We start from the raw sequence: 26,950 nt of genomic DNA on the forward strand, positions 1-26,950 counted from the left end.
ATTTTTCGACATACTATACTATGACTTTTTTTTATTTTTCGACATACTATACTATGACTTTTTTTTTTTCGACATACTATACTATGACTTTTTTTTATTTTTCGACATACTATACTATGACTTTTTTTCATTTTTCGACATACTATACTGACTTTTTTTTTTTCGACATACTATACTATGACTTTTTTCCGACATACTATACTATGACTTTTTTCATTTTTCGACATACTATACTATGACTTTTTTTTTTTTTCGACATACTATACTATGACTTTTTTTTATTTTTCGACATACTATACTATGACTTTTTTTTATTTTTCGACATACTATACTATGACTTTTTTTTATTTTTCGACATACTATACTATGACTTTTTTTTTTTTCGACATACTATACTATGACTTTTTTTTATTATTCGACATACTATACTATGACTTTTTTTTATTTTTCGACATACTATACTATGACTTTTTTCCGACATACTATACTATGACTTTTTTTTATTTTTCGACATACTATACTATGACTTTTTTTTATTTTCCGACATACTATACTATGACTTTTTTTTTTTTCGACATACTATACTATGACTTTTTTTTATTTTTCGACATACTATACTATGACTTTTTTTTATTTTTCGACATACTATACTATGACTTTTTTTTATTTTTCGACATACTATACTATGACTTTTTTCCGACATACTATACTATGACTTTTTTTTATTTTTCGACATACTATATACTATGACTTTTTTTTTTTTTCGACATACTATACTATGACTTTTTTTTATTTTTCGACATACTATACTATGACTTTTTTCCGACATACTATACTATGACTTTTTTTTATTTTTCGACATACTATACTATGACTTTTTTTTTTTTCGACATACTATACTGACTTTTTTTTATTTTTCGACATACTATACTATGATTTTTTTCCGACATACTATACTATGACTTTTTTTCATTTTTCGACATACTATACTGACTTTTTTTTTTTTCGACATACTATACTATGACTTTTTTCCGACATACTATACTATGACTTTTTTTTTTTTCGACATACTATACTATGACTTTTTTTCATTTTTCGACATACTATACTATGACTTTTTTTCATTTTTCGACATACTATACTATGACTTTTTTTTATTTTTCGACATACTATACTATGACTTTTTTCCGACATACTATACTATGACTTTTTTTTATTTTTCGACATACTATACTATGACTTTTTTATTTTTCGACATACTATACTATGACTTTTTTTTTTTTTCAACATACTATACTATGACTTTTTTTTATTTTCCGACATACTATACTATGACTTTTTTTCGACATACTATACTGACTTTTTTTTTTTTCGACATACTATACTATGACTTTTTTCCGACATACTATACTATGACTTTTTTTTATTTTTCGACATACTATACTATGACTTTTTTTTATTTTTCGACATACTATACTATGACTTTTTTTTTTTCCGACATACTATACTATGACTTTTTTTTATTTTTCGACATACTATACTATGACTTTTTTTCATTTTTCGACATACTATACTGACTTTTTTTTATTTTTCGACATACTATACTATGACTTTTTTTTTTTTTCGACATACTATACTATGACTTTTTTTTATTTTTCGACATACTATACTATGACTTTTTTTCATTTTTCGACATACTATACTATGACTTTTTATTTACATACTATACTATGACTTTTTTCCGACATACTATACTATGACTTTTATTATTTTTCGACATACTATACTATGACTTTTTTTCATTTTTCGACATACTATACTATGACTTTTTATTTACATACTATACTGACTTTTTTTTTTTTCGACATACTATACTATGACTTTTTTCCGACATACTATACTATGACTTTTTTTTATTTTTCGACATACTATACTATGACTTTTTTTTATTTTTCGACATACTATACTATGACTTTTTTTTATTTTTCGACATACTATACTATGACTTTTTTTTTTTTCGACATACTATACTATGACTTTTTTTCATTTTTCGACATACTATACTGACTTTTTTTTTTTTCGACATACTATACTATGACTTTTTTCCGACATACTATACTATGACTTTTTTTTTCGACATACTATACTATGACTTTTTTTTATTTTTCGACATACTATACTATGACTTTTTTTCATTTTTCGACATACTATACTGACTTTTTTTTTTTTCGACATACTATACTATGACTTTTTTCCGACATACTATACTATGACTTTTTTTCATTTTTCGACATACTATACTATGACTTTTTTTTTTTTTCGACATACTATACTATGACTTTTTTTTATTTTTCGACATACTATACTATGACTTTTTTTTATTTTTCGACATACTATACTATGACTTTTTTTTATTTTTCGACATACTATACTATGACTTTTTTTTATTTTTCGACATACTATACTATGACTTTTTTTTTTTTCGACATACTATACTATGACTTTTTTTATTTTTCGACATACTATACTATGACTTTTTTTTATTTTTCGACATACTATACTATGACTTTTTTCCGACATACTATACTATGACTTTTTTTCATTTTTCGACATACTATACTGACTTTTTTTTTTTCGACATACTATACTAAGACTTTTTTCCGACATACTATACTATGACTTTTTTTCATTTTTCGACATACTATACTATGACTTTTTTTTTTTTTCGACATACTATACTATGACTTTTTTTTATTTTTCGACATACTATACTATGACTTTTTTTTATTTTCCGACATACTATACTGACTTTTTTTTTTTTTCGACATACTATACTATGACTTTTTTTTATTTTTCGACATACTATACTATGACTTTTTTTTATTTTTCGACATACTATACTATGACTTTTTTTTATTTTTCGACATACTATACTATGACTTTTTTCCGACATACTATACTATGACTTTTTTTTATTTTTCGACATACTATACTATGACTTTTTTTTTTTTCGACATACTATACTATGACTTTTTTTTATTTTCCGACATACTATACTATGACTTTTTTTTATTTTTCGACATACTATACTATGACTTTTTTCCGACATACTATACTATGACTTTTTTTTATTTTTCGACATACTATACTATGACTTTTTTATTTTTCGACATACTATACTATGACTTTTTTTTTTTTTTTCGACATACTATACTATGACTTTTTTTTATTTTCCGACATACTATACTATGACTTTTTTTCGACATACTATACTGACTTTTTTTTTTTCGACATACTATACTATGACTTTTTTCCGACATACTATACTATGACTTTTTTTTATTTTTCGACATACTATACTATGACTTTTTTTTATTTTTCGACATACTATACTATGACTTTTTTTTATTTTTCGACATACTATACTATGACTTTTTTCCGACATACTATACTATGACTTTTTTTCATTTTTCGACATACTATACTGACTTTTTTTTTTTTCGACATACTATACTATGACTTTTTTCCGACATACTATACTATGACTTTTTTTCATTTTTCGACATACTATACTATGACTTTTTTTTTTTTCGACATACTATACTATGACTTTTTTTTATTTTTCGACATACTATACTATGACTTTTTTTTATTTTCCGACATACTATACTATGACTTTTTTTTTTTTCGACATACTATACTATGACTTTTTTTTATTTTTCGACATACTATACTATGACTTTTTTTTATTTTTCGACATACTATACTATGACTTTTTTTTATTTTTCGACATACTATACTATGACTTTTTTCCGACATACTATACTATGACTTTTTTTTATTTTTCGACATACTATACTATGATTTTTTTTTATTTTTCGACATACTATACTATGACTTTTTTCCGACATACTATACTATGACTTTTTTCCGACATACTATACTATGACTTTTTTTTATTTTTCGACATACTATACTATGACTTTTTTTTTTCGACATACTATACTATGACTTTTTTCCGACATACTATACTATGACTTTTTTTTTTTCGACATACTATACTATGACTTTTTTTTATTTTTCGACATACTATACTGACTTTTTTTTTTTTCGACATACTATACTATGACTTTTTTCCGACATACTATACTATGATTTTTTTTATTTTTCGACATACTATACTATGACTTTTTTTCATTTTTCGACATACTATACTATGACTTTTTTTCATTTTTCGACATACTATACTATGACTTTTTTTTATTTTTCGACATACTATACTATGACTTTTTTCCGACATACTATACTATGACTTTTTTTTATTTTTCGACATACTATACTATGACTTTTTTATTTTTCGACATACTATACTATGACTTTTTTTTTTTTTCAACATACTATACTATGACTTTTTTTTATTTTCCGACATACTATACTATGACTTTTTTTCGACATACTATACTGACTTTTTTTTTTTTCGACATACTATACTATGACTTTTTTTTTTCCGACATACTATACTATGACTTTTTTTTATTTTTCGACATACTATACTATGACTTTTTTTCATTTTTCGACATACTATACTGACTTTTTTTTATTTTTCGACATACTATACTATGACTTTTTTTTTTTTCGACATACTATACTATGACTTTTTTTTATTTTTCGACATACTATACTATGACTTTTTTTTATTTTTCGACATACTATACTATGACTTTTTTTTTTTTCGACATACTATACTATGACTTTTTTTTATTTTTCGACATACTATACTATGACTTTTTTTTATTTTTCGACATACTATACTATGACTTTTTTTCCGACATACTATACTATGACTTTTTTTCATTTTTCGACATACTATACTATGACTTTTATTATTTTTCGACATACTATACTATGACTTTTTTTCATTTTTCGACATACTATACTATGACTTTTTATTTACATACTATACTATGACTTTTTTCCGACATACTATACTATGACTTTTATTATTTTTCGACATACTATACTATGACTTTTTTTCATTTTTCGACATACTATACTATGACTTTTTATTTACATACTATACTATGACTTTTTTTTCCAACATACTATACTATGACTCTTTTCCGACATACTATACTATGACTTTTTTTTATTTTCCGACATACTATACTATGACTTTTTTTTTTTTCGACATACTATACTATGACTTTTTTTTATTTTTCGACATACTATACTATGACTTTTTTCCGACCTAATATACTATGACTTTCTTTTAATTTTTCGACATACTATACTATGACATATTTTTTAAAATATTTTTTTTGAATTTTACATATTAATAAAAATATTTACAATATACAAAAAAAACCATCAGATGAGGAAAAAAACAACAAGGACAACAACATAAAAGCACTCAACAACACATAATAATTTCAACCTTCCAACAATGGTTTCCACTTGTTTTCAAATGCTCTTGTTATGTAAGTCAGTTTCTCCAATACAATACAAGATGCCGTCTCCTTCACCCGTATGTGCATTGAAGGTACATCCATATTTTTCCCCCAAAATAAAGCTGTCATCCTCCTGGCCTGCAGGAGTCAATTAAAGTTAACTGTTTTGAACTAACAATAATGTCACTTGGATATATACCTAGTATACACAGCCTTACTTGGTGAGGCACCTTCACTCCAATAATCTCAGATATAATCTGAACAAGTGTTTTACAGTATTTTTTTCAAATTTGGGACAGTCAGTGAAACAGAGTACACTGTACATGCCTACACAATTATTAAATGATTAAACTTTAGCATACAAACTCTGAGGTATTCAATTCAGTATAAGACTTTCATGGTCTTAATTGTCGCTAAATTGATTGGTCAACTTTTAATACTTTTTTAGACTCTGATGAAGGCAAAATCATGCATCTAGTTATAGCAATTTTACAACTATGAATGCAAAAAGTTTGAGTCATGCTATACTTAATGCATATTATTTTGTTTCAGCATGCACCAACCAACAAGCTCCTCTATGCCAAAGACATTCCCAAGTTCAAACATGAAGTAAAGACTTACTACAAGCAGATCAGAGACCAGTCAACAATCACTTACTCAGAATTCAAGGAATTCCTGCAGGAGGAGTCAAAGGTAATGTCCAGTCCAGTACACAATCTTTAAAAAACTGTCTCTGTGAAGAGCCTCAGAGAATGAATGATGATGTTTTCATTTCAGAAACATGAAAATGAGTTCAACGAAGCCGCAGCCCTCCGAGAGCTCTACAAATTCATACAACGATACTTCACAGAGGTCAGTTCATTTCATCTAGACGAACACACAGATGCTACGTCTGGTTTTTGTTTCAAATATGTTTTAGTCACAATCACACATGTTGACACCCTTCAGTAAAGCTGCAGTGGGTGACAAACTGCCAACTGTCTGTGATATATTTCCGTTTGATCACAAAGTTAGGCTACATCAGTTTGGGTCAAATTTTCACACCAATCATCAGGTCTGTGTCATGTATGGGTGTCAGCAAATCTAAAACCAGGAAACTTTTAGCTGTAAGTGTGAACACAGCCTGACACTGAGAGGAAGATGAGTAGATAATGCTAAAATGAATTTAGGCTGACATGTCATGACATAAAATGGGATGGTATGCATCACAATAAGTGGTGTCAAAAGAAGTAGGGCATGGTCATGAGTTATTTGAAATGTATTTATACACAAACGGTCTTAGCCCACATTTTTATCTGTGGGATGCATTGGAGACGAGAGCAACAGTGACTTCACTTGTGAAACCGACGGTCACGGGGACGCCTTGTGTAGAGGAAATGAGATTTGAAGCCTTCTGATTTCCCTCTGCTTCGTTTATCAGACTGTCGTTTCCTGTTTAAAAACTCATCACTGCAAAAGCTTTTTATGAGCAATACAATGTCTTTATAGTATATATTATATTTAATATATATGTTATATATTATATAATATGTATAATATATATAATATGTTAAAAATCCACCTCTATAATCTCGTCGAAATTCGGTCAGTGGGGTGAGATGTATTTCAAACGCCTTACGATACCTCTCTTGGGTACTTTATGCTTTTTCTCCAGATCAATGAGAAGCTGGACCAAAACGGAGCCCCCACCGAGCTGACGGAGCAACTACATCACGTTAAAAAGTCGTTTGATGGACTAAAAAGCTGCTCCTGGAACTGAGCCGCCATCTTTTCATTTATATGAATGAACTACGAATGACAAAGTGAGAGGACCGGGAAGTGTGGATCATCCCTCTGCTACTGAGATGGAGATGAGGTACAGCCAAACCATGTTGGTCATTTCATGACTCAGAGGGGAGTTTTGTGGCTTACACTGAAATGCCTTCTCTGGGTTTTTTTGGCACTGCTGTGACAAAAACCCTTTTGGAAACTCTTGAATTCTGGGAATTTTTTGGCATTAAAATAGTCTTCCGAGATGACGTTATCAGCTGGAACTGCCATGTGAGCAAAGTGCAGAGCAGCGGCCGTGAGCTAGGCAGTAGGGCACGCCCACATTACTCCTCTATATCTTTACAAGGGATGCTAATTTAGATTTTTTTTTTAACCGATAACCGACCGCCGTTAACTGATTATTAACCGACAAGATAAGTGCGTTGCATGCCGCGTTGCGCCAGCTGCAGTGTATGAGCACAACAGACAACCGTAACTAACCCTAATTTTTAATATTTCCTTTAACCGTTAAACCGATAGCGTTAAATCGGTTGAAACTCTTAATGTCAGTTAACGGTTAATTATTAACATCCCTACTTTACATAGCAAACAGTTGTTTGCTGCTATATTGATGCTCTGGATATTATATATATATATATCAACGAATTTAGCACCTTTAAGCTTGAATCATAAAGTCAAAACCACAGATGTCAGGAAAAACAGTGACAACAGTCTGTATAAACATTGTGCAATTCTTTTTATCAACTCCTCTGTATAAAAACATTTTTTCCACAGTGGCTTCAGAGCAAACCTCTGTAAACAACAAATCCTGAGGATGTCATGGTCAGTTTTAAAAAAGGTGCTACAGCATTTCAAATTACATTAGAGACGCATGTAAACGCTAGCGAAATCCATTCCCATAGCTCCATTTAGATGTAAATACGCCAATAAATATGCTATTTTAAAAACACCACAGGCGTCCTCCATGTGACAAACAGGACACCTGTTGCTCTACTGTGCGCCCTCGTGCCTGTGACCCGGAAATCCATCTAAAATGCGTCAGAACTATGAGCGAGCATGCAGTTGTATCCATTGCGGAAGTCTTTTCGGCACGTATAAAAAAAGGGCGTGCCACACGTCACATTTAATTGATCTTGCTTTAAATTGACAGCTCCAAAGCACGAATGTCTCATTTTGTTAAATACCTGTTACCCTGACTCCACTCGCATCTCAGGTGGGAGGGACTAAGACGCGAGGGCGGGACGTACAAACTGTGAAAAGCCTCATCTCGCTTTGTATTTCAAATGCAAGTCCAATGTGAAGTAGGGGTCAGAGGTCAGGCTGGTGGGCGGAGTCCCGGTCCCTCTGCACTAGAGATCCCAGTTCCTCCAGCTGCTGCTGCTGGGCGCTTTCCAGGTCCTCGAGCCGCCGCCGGAGCAGAGACAGCTCTCTCTGATGCTGCTCCTCCTGCAGCACGGAGGGAAAAAAGGATAAGCAAGCTAATGTTACACTTGCTTCCCTCTCTCAAACACAATAGTGGTCTTGTTATGCCATATTTCACACTTCAGTAAATAGACATCACTCTGTTAGTTTCACTGTGGTGACGCTGTTCTACAGATGGTGTTTGATAACAGCTTCAACAGGGTGTGTCTGTGGGGAGTTTAACCAGTCAACCTCTGCCATGTGGGTTTATTTGTGTGTATAATTTAATTAGCATATGATTGAAACTGATATTTGTTGGTTTGTAACTTCAGATGCTCTGTATGGTCTACATAACCTGTATGTTGCTGCTTCAGTTAGTGATTTGACCTTTTAGGAACCACCTACAGAGAGGAGGTGTGATCTTAGTGCATTGCTTATTGCACTGTGGGTTTCGTTTGAAGAGAGAAGGGGAGATTTCATCTCTTCTAATCTCAGCCTAACCTCTGTTGTTGCCACATGGCATTCTGGTCTATTTCCTGTGGGTGTAGAAATTGCTCTCTGTGCCTTTTCTATGATGGATGTTTACCTGTTTTTGTCTCCATTAAACTAACATTATGATCCATCTACAGCCTGATGCAAAAAGTTCTGTTCGCTGCGAGTTAGACTCACTGGTATGTTGGCCAACGGCCCCTCAGGCCCGAGGAGGAGGAAGGGGTTGGGTGCGTGTGCGGAGGTCAGGAAGGCGGGGCCGGCGCTGTAGGGACCCTGGCCACCCAATAGGAGGCGTCGAAACTCGTTGTGTCGTCGCTGCAGCTCCTTCAACCGTCGGTTGAGTTGAGCTTGCTCCTCTGAGAACGATGAACGTCTTGACAGAGAAAAGAAAGTTTAAATTGGGTGTTTCAAGCAGGCGTGTGACTGGAGTTTCCTAATGTTCATTTATCTTGTATGGATAGTTAAAAAGAGGACAAAAGATCTACTTTGTGAGCAATTTAAGTTTGTTGAATAGTTCACACAGGACTATCTATATCTATCTCTCTCTATCTTGCTCTCTCTAATGCTCTATCTATAGCTACAGTATATCTATCTCTGTCTATTTATATCGCTCTATCTATCTATTGCTCTCTCTCTCTCACTATCTACATCTATTTCTCTATCTATATAGCTCTCCTTATCTATCTCTCTATATGGCTATCTATTGCTATCTCTCTCTATCACTATTGCTCTATCCATCACTCTATGTCTATGAAAAAGAGCTAAAAACAGTTTCAGTATTTCATTCATAAAATGAGGTTTGAAGTTTACTTCTTAGCTGCAGCAGTTTCCAGTTCCAGCTCTTCTATCTTGGCCTCCCGCAACTGGATCTTATCCTGCAGCCTCTTCTCTTTGTTCTCTGTCAGCGTTTTTCTCTGTACAACACACACACACACACACACACACACACACACACACACACACACACACACACACACACACACACACACACACACACACACACACACACACACACACACACACACACACACACACACACACACACACACACACACACGTGTTATCTGCAGGTTCCAGATAGAAAAATTCAAGTCTCTCTTAAGACCATTTCAATGCTAAAAATGACTTGTGAATAAGCAAAGGGACACCAAGATGTGACTGGCTCTCAGAGTCCTCTTGTGATCTCAGGATGCAGATTGTACTAACCCATTACAAGACAACATGTAGCATAAGCAAACCTCTTTGCAAAGTGTTTGCTGAGAGACACAATAAGGAGCAGCAGTACCTTCTTCTGGGCCACCGCTGCCCTCTGCAGTTTCTCTTTGACCTGGGAGTATTTCTGCTGCAGCTCAGCGTCTCGCTCCTGCAGCTTGTGTTTCTCCTCCAACCACTCGACCCGACGGTCCTCCACCAGCCTGGAGGAGGAACAACACACGGAGAGAAGGAAAGAGAGTTGGTGGAATAGCGGTATACACGTTGTGTAATAGTGATACTAACTACTACTGAATGTATACACATGCTGCTTTTGCTTTTTAATGATTGTAACTGTGAATAAAGACCCAGCTTTACAGAAAACATGTTGTCCTTAATTTCAGTCTTATGTCTTGATCACCAGGTGATGGTGGATCTCACATGATGTTATTTGCATGATTTGAGGTTAGTAATTATTAGGGCTGTCAAAGTTAACATGATAACGTGCCACTCATTTCTTTAACACAACTTGCACATTTTTAAGTTTGTAGCAGAAACTAGAAAACCTAATGAATCCATTGGAATCACCCATGTTTTACTAGCTTGTTGTGAAAGAGGTTAAATAACGCTCCCAGCTTACACTACATTTTGGCGAGGAAAAACTGTCATGTCCATTTTCAAAGGGGCCCCTTGACCTCTGACCTCCAGATCAGTGAATGTAAATGGGTTCTATGGGTACCCACGAGTCTCCCCTTTACAGACATGCCCACTTTATGATAATCACATGCAGTTTGGGGTAAGTCATAGTTAAGTCAGCACACTGACACACTGACAGCTGTTGTTGCCTGTTGGGCTGCAGTTTGCCATGTTGTTAATTGATTTCCAATAATAAATATATACATACATTTGCATAAAGCAGCATATTTGTCCAGTCCCATGTTGATAGGAGTATTACATACTTGACAAATCTGCAAATAATCGTGATTAAATATTTGAATCGATTGACAGCCCTAGTAATTATCTGACCAAAATAAAGAAGGGAGGCGGACAGAGGCTCAGCAGTACAGACAGAGCAGCAGATGTACCTCTCTGCTTCGTGTTGGCTCCTCTCAGCCTGGGCTCGGGCCGTCCTCAGATCCTCCCTGACCCTGTCCAGTGTTTCTCTCAGTCGCTGGTTCGTCTCCATCAGGTCACTTTCAGAGTGAGACAGCGTCCCCAGCTGGATACCCAGTTCCTGGTTCTGCTGTTGGATCAAACGAAAATCACATTTATTTCAGCCACACAAACTCCCCCCTGACTGCAGAACAAAATAACACTTTGATGTAGTTGATGTTGACTTACCTGCTGTAGGTCGGCGATCTCTGCTTTCTGTCTCTCGAGCTCCTCAAGCTGTGAGCTCTGCTGCTGTAGTTTGCTTCTGTGAGACACAAAACAATTTCATTAATGAGCACTGAATTTCCTTAAAAGAGTATAAAGATTAGATGACATGCCATCACAAATGAAAGCTCTTTTTCTTGTTCATGTTATTATTTCTCCCTTTTGTATGATCTGATGACACTAAATGGTTGGGCAAGTCACCTTGACGCCATTTATTTTGAGCAGCAGACTAAAAACACATGTTTGCAGACCGAAACTGTGTCAAAGAGGCTGAAGAGGAAACTGAGACTTTCCTACTATACAACACATCCAACCACAGACTCCGATGGCTGCCAGATGCAGTAATCTCACAAACTCCGCTTTCCTTTCATCTTTAAGGAAATAATCTGTGGCCTCTTCATGCACAGATATGTTTTATGTTAAATATAAATTACATGAAGAAAGAGCATCTTGACCTACACTGGCTGTAACCTGCTTTTTTCTCCTCTGATGAAGGCAGCGTATAGATTTAGTAACACTCAACATTCAGTACAAAGCTGACCTGAGGTTTTGCATTTCCCTGCGGGCTGACTCTTCTCCTTGTTGGGTGCTGCGAAGACGCTCCTCCCATTCCTCCTTCTGGGCGAAATCTGCAGCGTCCTGCAGCGCCCTCTGCTGTTCCAGAGCAGCAAGATGATTCTCAACCTCCAACCTAACAGCAGAAAACTATTAGAAAATGCTCTAAAATGAACACTAGCAGAAAAGACAATAACAGAAGGAAAAACAGGAGTTGCACAGAAATGATCTTTTTGATTTTGTACCAATAATGCATTTAGATTGTCCACTGATCTTCCCATATTTTCTGGGGATTCAAAACTCTTCTAACTGCAAGACAGCCCCCAGGTGACTGATATCAGTAACTAACAGTAAATAAAACAAAGGGGATTCTCACTTTTCCTCGTGCAAGGCTGCAGTTTTGCGGAACTCTTCCTCGCGGGCAGACTGCACCTTCCTCACCAGCTCTCGCTCTTTCTCCATCAGAACTTCCTTGTGTCGCTCCACCGCAGCCTTCAACACCTCCACATCTGCCTGCAGACCTGAGACACATGAGTTAGTTACGATGAGAATCTGAGGGTGATGGAGAGACAGGTTGATACACAAACAATACATATTAAGGGTAAAACGGCCATCGATCATTATCGGCTGATATTCGTTCTAAATAGTTTGATCGATGGTCTCTATAAGGGCCGATCAAATGGTGCATCGATTCTGGACTCAAACGTTTTTAATACTCATTTGCCTGCTCTTTAAAGGCAGGGTTGGTAAAGATTGGTATCTGTGGCTGTCGCAGGAGTGGAATAAACCCGTCCAATCATTTCATTCAGCTGGAATGTAATTATTGGAGAGAGAGAGAGAAGTGTGTGTGTGTGTGTGTGTGTGTGTGTGTTTGTGATCCATACCGTCAGTCAGCCCCTGCAGTGTGTCTCTCTCCCTCTCCAACTCCCCTTTAGAGCGGGCACACTCCAGTTTGACGCTCGCCACCTCCAGTTTATGTGAATGCTTCAGGCTTTCAATCTGAGAACCAGAAAAACACAAATTAGATCATCTCATTTTTAAAACTTCAAACCACGTGTAGGTTAATTTTAGTTTATTGAAAATTTGTGTATATTGCTATGTTTTTGTATATCGCTAAGTTATTGTACTGATTGCATGATACTTTTGTCTTTTTTGCTAAGCTGCTGTAACAGTGAAACTTCCTGCAGCGATTATTAAAGTATTTATCTGTCTAAAACCTGGATAGACAAAAAAGTTTAAATTGTTCTTCATTACTGACAAACTCTTCCAGCATGACACATCATAACCCTTTCACTGAACCTAGCATGGAAGCCCAGAGATATTATGGTCGATTAAAACATCTCAGAGGTCAGAGGTCGAAGAGCAGCGTACCTGGCAGGTGAGAGAGTTGACCTCTCTCTCAGCTTTGTGCAGTCGTCCGGTGAGCTGGCTGTTCTGCTCGTGTGTCAGATGAAGCTCGCTCTCCATCCGCTCCAGCTGCAGACGCAATGACTGACGCTCCGCCTGTCACACCAACCAACGACCAATCAGATTACCAAAAAATTAAAAAAATATATTTTCCCTGTCATATTTTTAGCTAAATCATAATACAAGATTGGTAAGTTTAGTCATTTCTGCAGCAAAATAACAAAAACGGTCTCACCTCCAGCGACTTCACTGCAGCCTGAGACTCCGTCAGCTGTCTGATCTGGATGCGCTGGACGCTCTCTGCCTGCTGGCCAGAGTTATCTTTCTGGGCGCGAAGCTCCGTCACCTCTGCGTCCAGGCCCTTCAGCCGCAGGTGGAGCTGAGCTTTCTCCCTCAGCAGAGCCTCCACTCGTTTCCCATCACGCAGTGGGTCTGAACCCTGGTACTGAGCAAACAGGTCCTCCCTGTCCTTCTCCAGACGACAGATCTGACAACAGCAGGGGATCATTTTGATTAGGATCTACTTTTATCATCAGACACCAGCAGCCTGTTGCACCAGCTGTACGTAAGTTCTCTCTTAAGTTAAGTCCACACTAAACTATACATTGAAACTAGTTAGTTTGATCCTAAAGCTGGGTCTATGGTTGGTTGCATCACGGACACGTATAGTTCAGCTTAGTTACTCTGGCTGAAAGTCCACACTGACCATAAAATTGTCGCAGAAAATTACATTTCACATTCTATGGCCAATAAGTGAAAAGAACTAATCCTGATGCATTATATTTTGCATGTTTACAGAGTGCTGACATAACGATAGTGCAACTTATCTTATTGCTTTACACACACACAGTAGATTTATGCACTTGAATTGAATCACCAACCACGTTGACGTTATCCTGTAGTAGAATAATGGCACCAGACGCTTGTATGGAAGGACCGAGGGCCCCGTTTCTGTCTGTGCTATGTTGCTAATCTGCTGCCAGCAGGTTGGTAATCCTCTTGTAACCGCTCGTGGAAAGCGGGATGTATAAATCAGTCATCATGAATGGCCAAGGGGTGTAATCTATCATGGGGGCGTTGCAGACGGCGGTATAACAGCTGGTATAATTCACTCCTCCTCATCCAACAAAGTTATCCCACCTTTCAAAACAACGCGTCATGCCTACCGCTATTTTATGGAGGACTTTACACCTACTAGGGTCTAGGTGTAAGATTTAAGTTGTAACATTTGAGCTGGTGCAAGCATTAAGATGTTAGTAGCTCATAAACTCTGACTTAAGTTAGAAATTACGTTCAAACTAGGCTACTTTTGAACTTAGGCATAGCTGGTGCAACCCAGTACAGTACAGTATATACAGTATACAACAACTAGAATTCAATTGAAAAGCATAAACAACCCAAATGCTGACCAACCAAACAACAAACCTACCTCGGCTTCGTAGCGGATCCTCATCTCCTCCAGTTTATGAGCGTGTTCTTCTCTCTGGTGGTCACACTGGGACTTGAGGAAGGTGGACTCGTACCGCAGCTTGTTGTACTCAGATCTGTACTTCTCTGTCTCCTAAAAAAAAGAACCACGAGTAGACACATTAGAAAATCAGTGAGAGGAGAGTGGGAGCAATCAAGCAGACAAAATGGAAATTAGCTTGAAAGCACAGATTTTCAAAAGGCAATCAATGTTCATCTCTTGACTGTTGCTACGGACTTAATAGTCACAGCTGCTGACACCAATTTATAGCAGGTATTAAAAGATAATACCAGCGTTTTCTTTCTTCAGTAGAAGCCATTTGCAGATGTTTATCCATGTACAATTTAAACAAATGACATAATCCATAACAGTAAACATGAATGGACATTCTGTTTTAGCATTTTAGCATATTTTATAAGAGTGCTGCATTACATTATGGCACCAGTGTTCTCTCTCATATACAGTAGGTACAGCTGTCAATAGTTGCTGTTGGAGCTAAACCTATCCAAGACAAAGGATATGATCATAGACTTCAGAACTCAGGCTTCAATCTATGAGTCTACAATCATTAAGGACCAGGCTGTTGACTGTGTATAAAGTTACAATTATCTTGGGACAGTCATCAATTCTAAATTGATCTTTGGGAAGAACAGTGTGTAAACAGGTACATCAGCATTTGTTTTGTCTCAGAAAACTGTCCCGTTTTCACACTGATAATTAAATCATGCTCTTTTATCTGTTCTTAAAATGTATAATATTTTAATACTATGATGATGTTTGTTTTAATGCATGTTTTGATGTCCTTTGAGCTGTGAGTGTTTGTCTTGTTTTAACTCTGGATGATGAATCTCCTGTCTGCACGACAACTTTACTGTTGGGTATTAATAAAGAAACCTTGACCTTAATACAAAGAAAATGCATGGTACTTATGTTACACATTACTGACCTCCTCCAGTTTATTGAACCTCTCTCTGACCGGAGCCTCCATGTCATGCTGCACCTGAGCTCTGAGCAACTCCAGCCGCTGAGGGGTCATCACCTGGTCAACACAGACACACACACACAAACACACACGTTTCAAACAGTTTCATTGTGTGAGACTTTCTCTCTCTTGAGCTTGGTTTACCTGCAGTCGCAGCTCCTCCAGCTCCCTGGTTTTGTCCAGCAGGTCTCCTTGGAGCTCCGCCAACAGCAGCTGCATTTTCTCCTGCTGAGCCTGTCTGTCGCTCAGCAGACGCTTCAGTTCACCCTGCGAACGGGTGAACTCATCCTGCAAGCTGCAAGAGAGATACCGGGGCTGAGAATGAGCACAGTGCAGCACCAACATACATCACAACAACATGGTTTCTTCTTTTTTTCACTGTTTGCTCTACTACTGCAACCACACAATGTTCATATATCGATGATATCTTTCTCCCGGGTTTGATTCAGTGTGTTCCTTCATAATTCATATACAATTCATTCAACTTTTATTTAAATGTCAAGGAATCATTGAGGGCATGCCCTCATTTTCAATGATGTTGAGAGTACAATAAAACAGAATAAATACACACAAGAACATAATTAACAAATTACAACAAGCATTCAGCCAGACAACCATAGATCAATGTTAAAACAGTTACATTCAAGAGTGGAGTAGTTTATAATCATGGATTTAAAAATCACCTATAGGTACAATTGTATTTAAATTTAATGTGTTTTGAAAACTGTTCCAAGATTTTGACACCAAAAGCAGTTTCCCCAAATTTAGTGTTTGCATGCGGGACTTCAAGCTTTAGCCAAATCACTTGAACGAGTCGAATATAATGACTATAGGACCAATATGAAACAAAGTCTGCCAAAAGGAAAAAAATAAGTTGATCTTAAATCAGATTTTACCTGGCGTGTTCAGCCTTTAGTGTCTGGTAGTTGGTCCTGTGGTTTTCGCACTTCATCCTCTCGTCGATTAGCCTCTTCTGCAGCTCCATCTCTGCTCCCCCCAACCCAGCAGACAACCCCAGCATGGCTGCAGACTTCCCCATCCCAGGCTCCAGGTTTGGGAGGAGAGGTGCCGACTGGCCGAGGCCGGAGGAGGAGGTCATCTCACCTCTGCAGCTAAAAGACACAGAAACAGGAGGAGGATAAAGAAAGAGCTGTGTGAACCAAGCAAAGGAACTGCTGTGTCTGTATTGTTTCTTAACAGTGACAAAAACTGCCTGCATGCTCTCTCTAAGTTGTAGTGAGGTGCTCTGAGAGGACAAATGTTAGTCCAGGGTTTGTTGTCAGTTAGTTACCATGGTGGCTTTGAGAAGAGTCCCCCAGCTACTTGTTAAATCACAACCACTCAGCAGTCAAGGCAAAGGCTCTAAAATCAATCTCAAGTGATTAGTTAGCTCCACTCTCTGGCTGCTGGGTCTGCTGTGGATACACAGTCTGTGATTGCAACTTAAAAAAAAAACACTTAAGATTTTCATGTCTTTTACATTATAAAGCAGGTTTAAGTGCTTTATAAATACTGTTAAACTATCAAAACGCTCAATATACGGAGAAATACACAGCCCGTATTCAGAAATTGAGCGTTTGAAACAAGCCGTTTGGATTTCTGTCCATTTGTGATGTCACAAATATACAACATAAAGATCATAACACAGTTTTAAACGTAAACATTCTAAATGGGTCCCAGTTTATTTCCTGTTGCAGTGCATGTAAATAACATCAGCTGACAGGAAGTAAACATGGACCCAAACTGTTGCATAGCAACGCAATTCCGTTGCAATTCCATTGAAATGTGCTAAAACGGGGCGTTTCAGACAGAGGGTAAATACAGGTATATTCAGGCAGACAGTATGAGGGAAATAATGTGGTTTTTCATCATTAAAGCATGTAAACATGTTCTAGTAAAACACAAAATACAAGTATGAACCTGGAAATGAGCACGATATGGGACCTTTAAAAACAACTTTGCTATGTAGTTATTGTAGTGTTAGCAGAGCTTGAGACTGATGTTTGTATACAGGTAGGAATGTGCTAAGTGAGCACAGTACATTTTGGGTGTGAAGTTTATTCTTGTTAAGATACTGTATAAAATTATATGTTGTGAAGGTTATTGTGCAATGAACGTCATTAAATTATTACTGCTTTCAAGTGGTGAGGTTGTGTTTAAAGGTCCCATATCATGCTCATTTTCAGGTTCATACTTGTATTTTGTGTTTCTACTGGAACAGGTTTACATGCTTTAAGTTACCTAGGTTACCTACCTAGGTAGGTAACCTAGGTAACTAGTTAGGTAACTAGGTAGGTAGGTAACCTAGGTAACCTAACCGTTATAGCCGTTACCGTTAAGTTAATCTAAATTAAAGTTAAACCGGAGACTAACACAAAGTCTAGACTCTTGAACAACAGTTGTACTCATAATCACAACGTCTTTAGATGTAATTGAAGCGGTAAAACTGTAAACTGACGTCTCAAACTGGTCAAAAGCACCGAGTTGTTTTTAAATGTCCCGCTACATCATCAACATGCTAACTAGCCTGCTGAGCTAACGGCTAACTGATTTAGTGCGTCCGTTATCGGACACTCACTGTTTATGGGCATTTTCCTTAAAAAGTCAGGGCAACAAACTTTAAATAAACACTCTTTAACACCACTCGGACATGTTTTCTCGATGTTAATGCATATATAACTACAATTCAAACAATTATGAGCAACTTAACGCTGCAACGGCTGACCTACCTGTGAGCTAATCAGGTCCTGTCTAGAAGGCAACCCGAAATCTGGCTAACATCTCGCGAGACTCACTGCTACTACCACCTGTCTATTCTTAACAATCTCGCGAGAGTTTCACAACTCATGGGTTACCTTCTAGACATGACAGTTAAACCACTAAACAGGAGCTTGGAACTTGTTCAACGGCGCATATTTGGGTTTAAAATAACGAATTACGACCACATAGTGTGTTATTAAACAATACTATCATCTACTTTACAGACTGGAGCAGTTGGGTGTCAAAAACCACGTACCTCTTGTTGAATTTGGGACTTTACTTCCTGCTGTTTGTGTTTGTTTGGCTAGCTAATGTGTAAAAACTACAAACTGTTGCATCATGGGAATTTTTTCCCGAGATGCATTTCTCTCATTGAAAAAGTCAACTTTGACAATATCAAGGGGTTAAGTTATTTCAATCATTGCTTTCATGCTGGCAATATATATGTTTTGTTGTGTGCACAGTGATATTACCACACAGTTTATATTATAATAAGTAATTACATAAATTATATATCACCTATGTAAGATTAAACCTCCAATACTCAACACTGAATATGCTCAGCATATATACTAGTCCTGCATACTTATTTAACCATATTAGAGTAACCAATGGTTACTAATATTAAACAGCAAAGTGAGCATATCTTTTACATTGTTTTCAGTGTACAGACAAGTGGAAAAAGTCATGTTATATCCACCCAAAAACGAACACACCTGCTTACATCATAAATGCAGAAATCAGCTGAGCAGATGCAAACATGTGGAATGCTGCAGGGACCAAACTGCACATTACATACTGCAAATACTCAGATGATACCAGCCATTCTTGCACTTCTCAATGATAATTACTCTGCTATATATATATATATATACACATATACACATACACACATACACACATACATACAATAGACTCAGCAACACTGCCAGAAATGATTTTCATCCACTAACACTACTCTTAGTTAAACACTTTGGTTATTGCTTTAAAGTCATATTGTTCCACAGGTCCCATTTACAATTTTATTTGTCCCCAATGGGAACAAATTCAGCTGCATTACACACACTGCATCCAAATTGATAATCTGTGGCTAGTACATGAGTGATTTTTCCTTTCGAGGACAATAAAGACTCGACACAGGGATCGATAAAAGTCTACCCTCATCTCCATTCATCTTCAAGGGAAATAATGAGTCTGCAGTTCCGATCAAATTCAGAATGTTAAAGCTAAACAATACTCGTATGTGCATGTCCTGACCAAATCTTCTTCAACCGGGATAACAATCTCTCCATATGTTTCTTCACTACACCGGTTAAAAAGGGCCTGTAATAACCCAGAGTCCAGACATGATGGAGGAGGATAGGGAAGATTATAATAATAATAATAATACTTCTTGCCCACTAAATGGTGAGCTGGTCAAACCAGAGGGAATAACAGTGTTAGCATGCAGATCTCTTCTCGTAATATCTGTGGTGTTTTTCTTTTAGTAGTGCTCTGCTCTTTGATTGTAGTCAGCGTCAATTTTGTGATTTAGTAAATAGTAAACAATGTGAATAATCTGGTGGAAATGATAATAAAAGAAATCATAAACCAACAAATGTGATGCAGAGATGTAATGGTTAGTGAAAGTTTGTAGTAACATATGGCTGTGTACATTGACAAAACACATTAACAAAGTTCTTAAAACAAAGCTAAATCATAGTAAACGATATGATTATAAAACAATAATACAACTGGTATTTCATATTGGATCGTAGAAGTGGTCCAAGCTATAAAAAAATAAAATAAAAAAAAGATTTTCTTTCATTCAACGGCATGACATCAGTGGCTGATGCTGTTAGCTCTAAGGCACCTCCAATCTTTTAAATCTGAAATCATACTTGTAGTTTGATCTACATATTACTTAACAAAACAATTGTTTAACTAAAATAGCCAAGTGGTCAAGCTTCCTATGAAAAACTATTTACAAGGGAATAATTAAATACGTTAAAAAAAATAAATTAACAAAACTATCTATGAGATATACAAAAATCTGAGTGGCGTACGTTGCCAACTTCCTGAGTGCACGTAATGTTTCTTCCAAAAACACGGTGTCGTTGGTCCGAACATTTTCAGCTGGAGCTGCAAGAAAAAAGGAAAAGCAAGAGACAGGTCATGAAAAATTCCAAACAAGAAAGTGAAAATGAACATGAATGGTCACTCTGGTTACCTGTCAGCAGCGTCCTGGTCAGCTGCAGCATTGCTGTCGGCTTTGGATGCAGACGCTCGCAATTTAGTAAAAGGATCTAAAAAAGACAGAAATAGGTTGAATCAAGTTGGCAAAAAAAAAAGAATAATAATTTAATGTGAAAAATGAGCAAATCATTCAAGCTCCTCCACCTTGAATCCAGCGGATCTGCGTCGCCGGGCCGTAGCCCTGCTCGTTCTTAGCAGCTATGCGGAAGACGACAGCTGGCCGGTTGGAAGCGGAGTAGTCAATTTGGGCGTTATCCAGGTGTGTGGAGCTGACCGAGCAGGACGTCTTGGTGCCACGGTAGATCCTGATGAAGGCCATCTGACCCGGACGCTCCGAGCTGCTGGAGCGGCTCTTCTTTACCGCCATGTACATGGAATACTCCAGGATCTTGCCCGATGGAGAGGGGGGAGCCTCCCAGGTGATGTGGACCGAGTCATTGGCCTGTGAGGAAAAAGGAGTATTCATAAAACAAATTATGAAAACAAATTTTAACTGAAATTTTTTTACTGGTTGTGCACCAAGGAGGAGAATGTTTTTATTTTAAATGGTGCAATTTTGTGCATTTTATACCAAGCAAAGGCACCAATTTATGCATTAAAAGTTTAAAATAAAACATTTTACCTTCAAAAAGTATGCTTCTAGTGATGGAGTCCTATTTCTCTCCTTAATGAACAAATAATGTACTTATTTTAGAATAAAATAGGGGTTGTCAAAGTTAACGAGATAACGCAAATTTGTTTTAATTGCACTAATTTCTTTAACACATTAACGCAATCGATATTCCAGAGGTTGTGCCGGGGTCAGTTTTTAAAGATAGAGAGAAGATACTGATATCATATGAAACTAGAAAACCTAACCATGTCATACTAGCTTGTCGTGAAAGAGCGTTAACGAAACAAATAATCCACTTTTGACGGAAATCTATAGACGGAGCTCTGCCACCAATGAGTATTAGGGGGAATGTGAAGAATGCAGCAAGTCTTCCTTAATTTATCAAGTTTTTCAGTCTGAGTATTGTTGATATTTCACCTTGGAAATTTTGACAGCAGAGGGCGCTCCGGGGAAACCAGGCTTGCAGGTCTTGAACTCGCTGACTGGGCTGAAGACCCCCTGGCCCAAACAGTTGATACCTGCAACTCTGAACCTGTAGGTCTGACCTGGAGCCAGCTCCTGCTTCTCTCTGCTCTGGTAGTCCTGAGGCCCTGGAAGCTTTCTCTGATGGGAAAGCAAAGGATTGACAGAGGATGTGTAGGTGAGATAAAAAAAGGCATGAATGGCATCTTCATTGAGTCCCAATCGATACCCAATATGTGTTAAACAACAGTAAAACCAGTCTTTCAAGATTGAAACTGTACAGAAGTTTTGTACCTCTTTAGTGTGTGGCGGCCGGCTGCTGATGGCTGGAGTCGCCTGGTCACCGTCAGCAGGTAGAAAGTAGTGGCTGACCTCAGAGAAGAGTGTTTTGAACACACCAACATCAAACCACACTGCTTCATCTGGATTCTGCTGGTGAGAGATTATAGTCTTAGTTTAGACCAAGTCAAGTGAGAGCTAATAATTACTGTTCAGAAGTGGATCTGACCTAGGGGTGGGTGATATATCTAATATACTCGATGTATTGCGGCTTGTTCTACGTGGGATGTACTAAATGACCATATTGCGAAGTACAAATAAGACATGAGACTCGCTTTTTCGCTTCTCTCACGGCTCTCTCCCTCTCAGACACACACTCTCCTTGGTTTAAATCAAACAGTTATTTTGGAGAAAATGTAAAAAAAATATCAAGATATACATGTATATCGTATATCCAGCATAGCCTATAGATATAGAGATATTATTTATAAGCCATATCACCCAGCTCTAATCTGACCTGATGTATATGGGCGTAGAAATCTGTTGTCTTGTCAGTTGAAACAGGTTGATTCTCTGTAAAAGCAAAGGAAAGCCCACAGTGAATTTCACTTGACGACATGCTGCAGTCTGGTTTATCTCTGACATTTTGAGCTTGAGCATTATCGTTACCTGGCTGGTGCTGAGCTGAGCTGCTGACCTCTGTTGATGATGTCACCTGTCCAGCAACTACAACCAAAACACACATAGAGAGCGAAAGGTCAGTGCATCAAAGCTGAGAGTTCCCTAACGCTGTGTGGGAAATAGAGCAAGGGCAATAACGGAGACATTTACTGATGCAGCTTTATTACTTTAAACATACCTACTGCCTCTTTATTGTCCCTAACAATTACATTTTTGGAAGCTCAAAATCCATGCAGCATTTAATCACTTGACATCAAGACTTACCGCAGCCTTTTGTGTCAGAGACCTTCTGTGTCTCCTTCCCTGCACTCGTTCCTCCTTGTGCTTTGGCCTCTGCTGAGCCGTTGGACGAATCTGCCGTCGTTTCCTTCTGTGCTGCTGACGCATTCTGAAATTCAGGGAGAAGATTAAAACACAAGACTTTTTAATGTTTAAATAGGAAGCACTGCATTAATAGGTCAGGTCTTTAACACAATCGATTTTTCGAAGGTTGTAGCTGGCTCAGTTTTAAAACTAGAGTGAAGATACATCATATAAAACTAGAAATCTAATCATTATTTACAGATTTAAGCATGTTAAGTAAGTCACGGCTACCTGAGCTGATGCTTTTGCTGCTTCATTAGTGGTTCCTCCAGTCTGAGGTTGAAGAGACTGGACACCTGAGAAAGGAGAGTTTCAATGTGGTGCCAAAAATGTCCATAGCAAGTTCCTCATCCTGATAAACACGCTACAGACTCTTGTCTCTTTTTTTGTTTATGTATTTTTCAATTCCATGTTATTTCGTCGTGTCCTCCTGAGCCTCGACTCTCCTCACTGAGCTGACAGCTGAATATGTTCACCCTCCATACCTGCAGAGTCTGTACCCTCCCTCACCGGCCCACCTGTTCCAGTTTGATCGACTGGTTTTGCTGGTAGAGGTGCAGGCTGGATCTGAAGGATGTAGCAGTCGGCTGCCGCCAGGGGGCGCCATGCCACGTGAAGCATGCTGACTGTGGATTTGATGAGTAACACTGCCTCTGGGGCGGCGGGTCGATCTGAGGACAGAATAATAGAATATATTGAGGAACTGTATTTGCTTTTGGTTTGTTTTTTTAGAACGAGTTGCTCTGTCGCTTGCTTCAAAGCACCCTGTTCAGGTGGCTTTGGGTGATACGATCACAAGCGGAAAGCTCTAAGTACGTCGGTTCACACCATTAGAATGCGTCTCCACATGAGTCTCCAGTGACCACTCGTGATCGGATCTCATTTCTCCGCTCTATATGCAAATAAACACATAATTTCTGTTGTTGCGTTGTTGTTTTTAACCGGCGGGAGGCAGCAGTAGTAATATCCTACATATTCGTGAATTTGGGTCGTTCTCAGTTCTCACCTGTCTCCAGGAACCAGAGGTCCTTGCAGCAGACCTGGTAGTTCCAGCTCTTGCGGTATCCGTCACGGCCGCTCCAAATGTAAAGCCTGGACCCGACGGTGGCAGCACAGTGGCCGGCCCTGGCTCTGGGCCTACAGGCGTACGGATCATCACTCTGGGGTCCCTGGCTCTGCAGCTGGGACTCTATGTCGTCTTGCTGCTCTGGGCCCAGGTTCTGCCAGATCATAGTGTCTGTGACGGAAAAAACAGGGCAGCAGTGAACTTGCTGGCCTCTGAACGAGGCTGAATAAGAACTGATCCAATAAAGATGCTCTCTAGGGCTCCTTCACCCTGTGTGAAAACTCTGATAAGAGTGTGGGATATTTACAGAGAAATGTACTGACCTAAGTTGAGTACACTCAAGGAGTCACTGCAGATCCATTCAGTTCCTGAAGCATTGTCTTCGTCTGACTCTGGTACAGGAACCCAGCCACCAAAAACATACATCCTGCAAACAGAGGGACACTCAGGAGTTGGTCAAAGGCTAGCCGGGTCAGGTGACACATACTAACTGGACATCTGCTTTAACAGAGATATAACACTGATAATGACGGATCCATTACTTGTTTCCAATGACATTGGCAGAGTGAAGGCTTCTGGGAAGTGGCGGGGAACCTCTGGTTTCAGGCATCGACCAAACCATTGTGTCTGAAGAAAAAAAAAGTTTCCATATTACAAAGAGTTGTTTCTCATTACATGCAAATAAGCACACCACAGTTTTCTACTGGATTGGAGGAACTGTAGCAACTAAAGGATGCAAACTGTTTCAATTTTCCTTTCTGAAACTTGCAGATAGTCGATATTATCTGTCAACAAAAACGTCCTACCGAGGTCAAGCTGCCAGATGTCGTCTAACCGGCATCCTTGCATCCCTCCATAGATGTAGAGCTTCGGGGATCCGAGGCCTGTGTAGGCAACCGAGGTGTGGGACTCCCGTGCTGAGGGACCCCCACCCTTCGTCTCTGGGATGCTCCAGCCTCTTGCCCCCGATAACGACGGCAGCTCCAGCTCATAGAAGTCACCCATGTATCTAAAATGGTAAAAAGTCAAACTTGTTTATGCAACTATCTCTCAGGTACAGAGAATATATATCAAACTGTATAGTCTCCATGTTGGTTAGCTGTAAGGTTTTATTGAATAGAATTGTGGATCCACGCTAAGAGCAACATGATCAATTCGGCATTCAACACTAATTTAAAAGCTATATTTTAAACTAGAGCTAAAAAGATTAATCCATCAAAAGGAAAATAAGCGATTGGATGGCGAGCACTTCTGTTCTGGAAACTGCTCAGAAACCCGCTTATTGTCAATCTAGCTAGTAAAGCCATCCATCTTCTGAATGCTCTAGGTCTCTAGGTTGTGGCTGTAAAGTTTCATGAAGCTGTGATTATCCTAGAGGTCACAAAAGGTAATTTTATACAGTGAGGTCAAACTTCATAAAATGTTCTTCTCACTATATGAAATGGCTACTATGGGGATTAACATGAATACAATACTTCTTCCACCACTGGTATTTGCACAGTACCTTGGTACATTGCCGTTGGGGTCTTCACTATCATTGGCCAGCCCTCCAAACAGGTAACACTTGTTACCCACAAGAGTGAAGCTGTGTCCAATCCGAGGGCAGGGAGGCAAGCCGTTCCTGGGTGCTCTGGGCTTCAGCTTCTTCCACAGCCAGCGACTAGCCTGAGCCACACAGGGACCAAAGTCAAGATTTGAAATTTCACTTCACTACAGCAGCAAGGTTACAAATCCCAATCACTGTGACAGCATTACCTGAAGTTCATAGAGGCTGTTAGTGTATTTCCCGAACTCAACCATGCCGCCAAAGACCAGTATTCTGGTGCCTTCACAGACGAAGCCATGGGCAGCACAGCCGGGTGGGATGTCACCCCTCACCGCAGGCAGAAACCACTGCTTTGAGACTGGAAGAAAAGGGCAGATTTCAGACATTGTATCGGACAAAACATCCTAGTGAATGCTGCCTTTTAGACATTTTATACACCCTGTTTGGAAACAACTCTTACAGACAGAGCTACAGTATGTTTACAGTAGCAAGTTATATATTACCTAAAACACAACCTCACCATCTGAACAGGACTTTTAATTCAAAAAGCAGTTAATTGCACAATGCCCTCCACAACATATCATTTATACAGTATCTTAACAAGAATAAACTTCACACTCATACTGTGCTCACTCAGTGAAACGTGTCAGCACACTCATACCTGTAAACAAACATCAGTCTCAAGCTCTGCTAACACAACAACTACATAGTAATGTTATGTTTAAAGCTACCTTCAGCTGTGTTGTTTTGTCACACTTTTTCATTACATTTCTTTCACTTAAAGCTACACTGACCAAACAGATGACATCTAACATCTAACATCTAACATTTTTCTGTTTGTTAGTTTACTTTACC

At 38.0% G+C, this 26,950-nt stretch overlaps 3 protein-coding genes across 9 annotated transcripts in view; 1 reads left to right on the forward strand and 2 right to left on the reverse strand.

The window, feature by feature from the left end:
• The window catches only part of plxnc1 (plexin C1), a 47,022-nt gene extending 37,778 nt beyond the window's left edge, over positions 1 to 9,244 (forward strand). The window contains exons 29-31 of the mRNA XM_037760480.1: positions 6,000 to 6,140; positions 6,225 to 6,299; positions 7,102 to 9,244. Coding sequence (XP_037616408.1) covers positions 6,000 to 6,140; positions 6,225 to 6,299; positions 7,102 to 7,206 — 321 coding nt within the window. The 3' untranslated portion in view covers positions 7,207 to 9,244. The remainder of the gene's footprint in view (positions 1 to 5,999; positions 6,141 to 6,224; positions 6,300 to 7,101) is intronic.
• Positions 7,937 to 19,234, reverse strand: cep83 (centrosomal protein 83). 5 transcript variants are annotated; one of them, XM_037760489.1, is made up of 16 exons: positions 19,107 to 19,234; positions 16,987 to 17,202; positions 16,235 to 16,385; positions 16,055 to 16,147; positions 15,070 to 15,201; positions 13,876 to 14,127; positions 13,605 to 13,736; positions 13,118 to 13,232; positions 12,610 to 12,754; positions 12,220 to 12,369; positions 11,643 to 11,718; positions 11,387 to 11,541; positions 10,396 to 10,525; positions 9,921 to 10,024; positions 9,288 to 9,483; positions 7,937 to 8,663 (listed from the first exon to the last, which is right to left on the reverse strand). In XM_037760489.1, exons 2-16 carry the CDS (start codon positions 17,187 to 17,189, stop codon positions 8,526 to 8,528), a joined length of 2,172 nt encoding a protein of 723 aa, XP_037616417.1. In that variant the 5' UTR covers positions 17,190 to 17,202; positions 19,107 to 19,234; the 3' UTR covers positions 7,937 to 8,525. The 5 variants fall into 5 exon arrangements, with proteins under 5 accessions (XP_037616417.1, XP_037616412.1, XP_037616414.1 ...); XM_037760484.1 differs by having other exon boundaries at positions 11,387 to 11,544; positions 19,107 to 19,233; XM_037760486.1 differs by lacking the exon at positions 19,107 to 19,234 and adding an exon at positions 18,820 to 18,967 and having other exon boundaries at positions 11,387 to 11,544.
• Positions 19,235 to 20,448: 1,214 nt separating this feature from the next.
• The window catches only part of hcfc2 (host cell factor C2), a 7,794-nt gene continuing 1,292 nt past the window's right edge, over positions 20,449 to 26,950 (reverse strand). Inside the window, exons 2-17 of one of the 3 annotated variants that reach the window (XM_037760481.1) lie at positions 26,305 to 26,453; positions 26,054 to 26,214; positions 25,356 to 25,558; positions 25,092 to 25,176; positions 24,873 to 24,976; positions 24,490 to 24,720; positions 23,969 to 24,154; positions 23,715 to 23,779; positions 23,385 to 23,508; positions 23,109 to 23,165; positions 22,957 to 23,012; positions 22,455 to 22,592; positions 22,116 to 22,301; positions 21,230 to 21,527; positions 21,060 to 21,135; positions 20,449 to 20,971 (exon numbers count right to left, since the gene is read on the reverse strand). In XM_037760481.1, the coding sequence (XP_037616409.1) occupies positions 20,962 to 20,971; positions 21,060 to 21,135; positions 21,230 to 21,527; positions 22,116 to 22,301; positions 22,455 to 22,592; positions 22,957 to 23,012; positions 23,109 to 23,165; positions 23,385 to 23,508; positions 23,715 to 23,779; positions 23,969 to 24,154; positions 24,490 to 24,720; positions 24,873 to 24,976; positions 25,092 to 25,176; positions 25,356 to 25,558; positions 26,054 to 26,214; positions 26,305 to 26,453 (2,129 nt within the window). In that variant the 3' untranslated portion in view covers positions 20,449 to 20,961. The remainder of the gene's footprint in view (positions 20,972 to 21,059; positions 21,136 to 21,229; positions 21,528 to 22,115; positions 22,302 to 22,454; positions 22,593 to 22,956; positions 23,013 to 23,108; positions 23,166 to 23,384; positions 23,509 to 23,714; positions 23,780 to 23,968; positions 24,155 to 24,489; positions 24,721 to 24,872; positions 24,977 to 25,091; positions 25,177 to 25,355; positions 25,559 to 26,053; positions 26,215 to 26,304; positions 26,454 to 26,950) is intronic. The other 2 variants (XM_037760483.1, XM_037760482.1) reach the window with 2 other exon arrangements.

Source organism: Sebastes umbrosus, chromosome 23 (assembly GCF_015220745.1).
Source record: "Sebastes umbrosus isolate fSebUmb1 chromosome 23, fSebUmb1.pri, whole genome shotgun sequence".
Lineage (NCBI taxonomy): Eukaryota > Metazoa > Chordata > Actinopteri > Perciformes > Sebastidae > Sebastes > Sebastes umbrosus.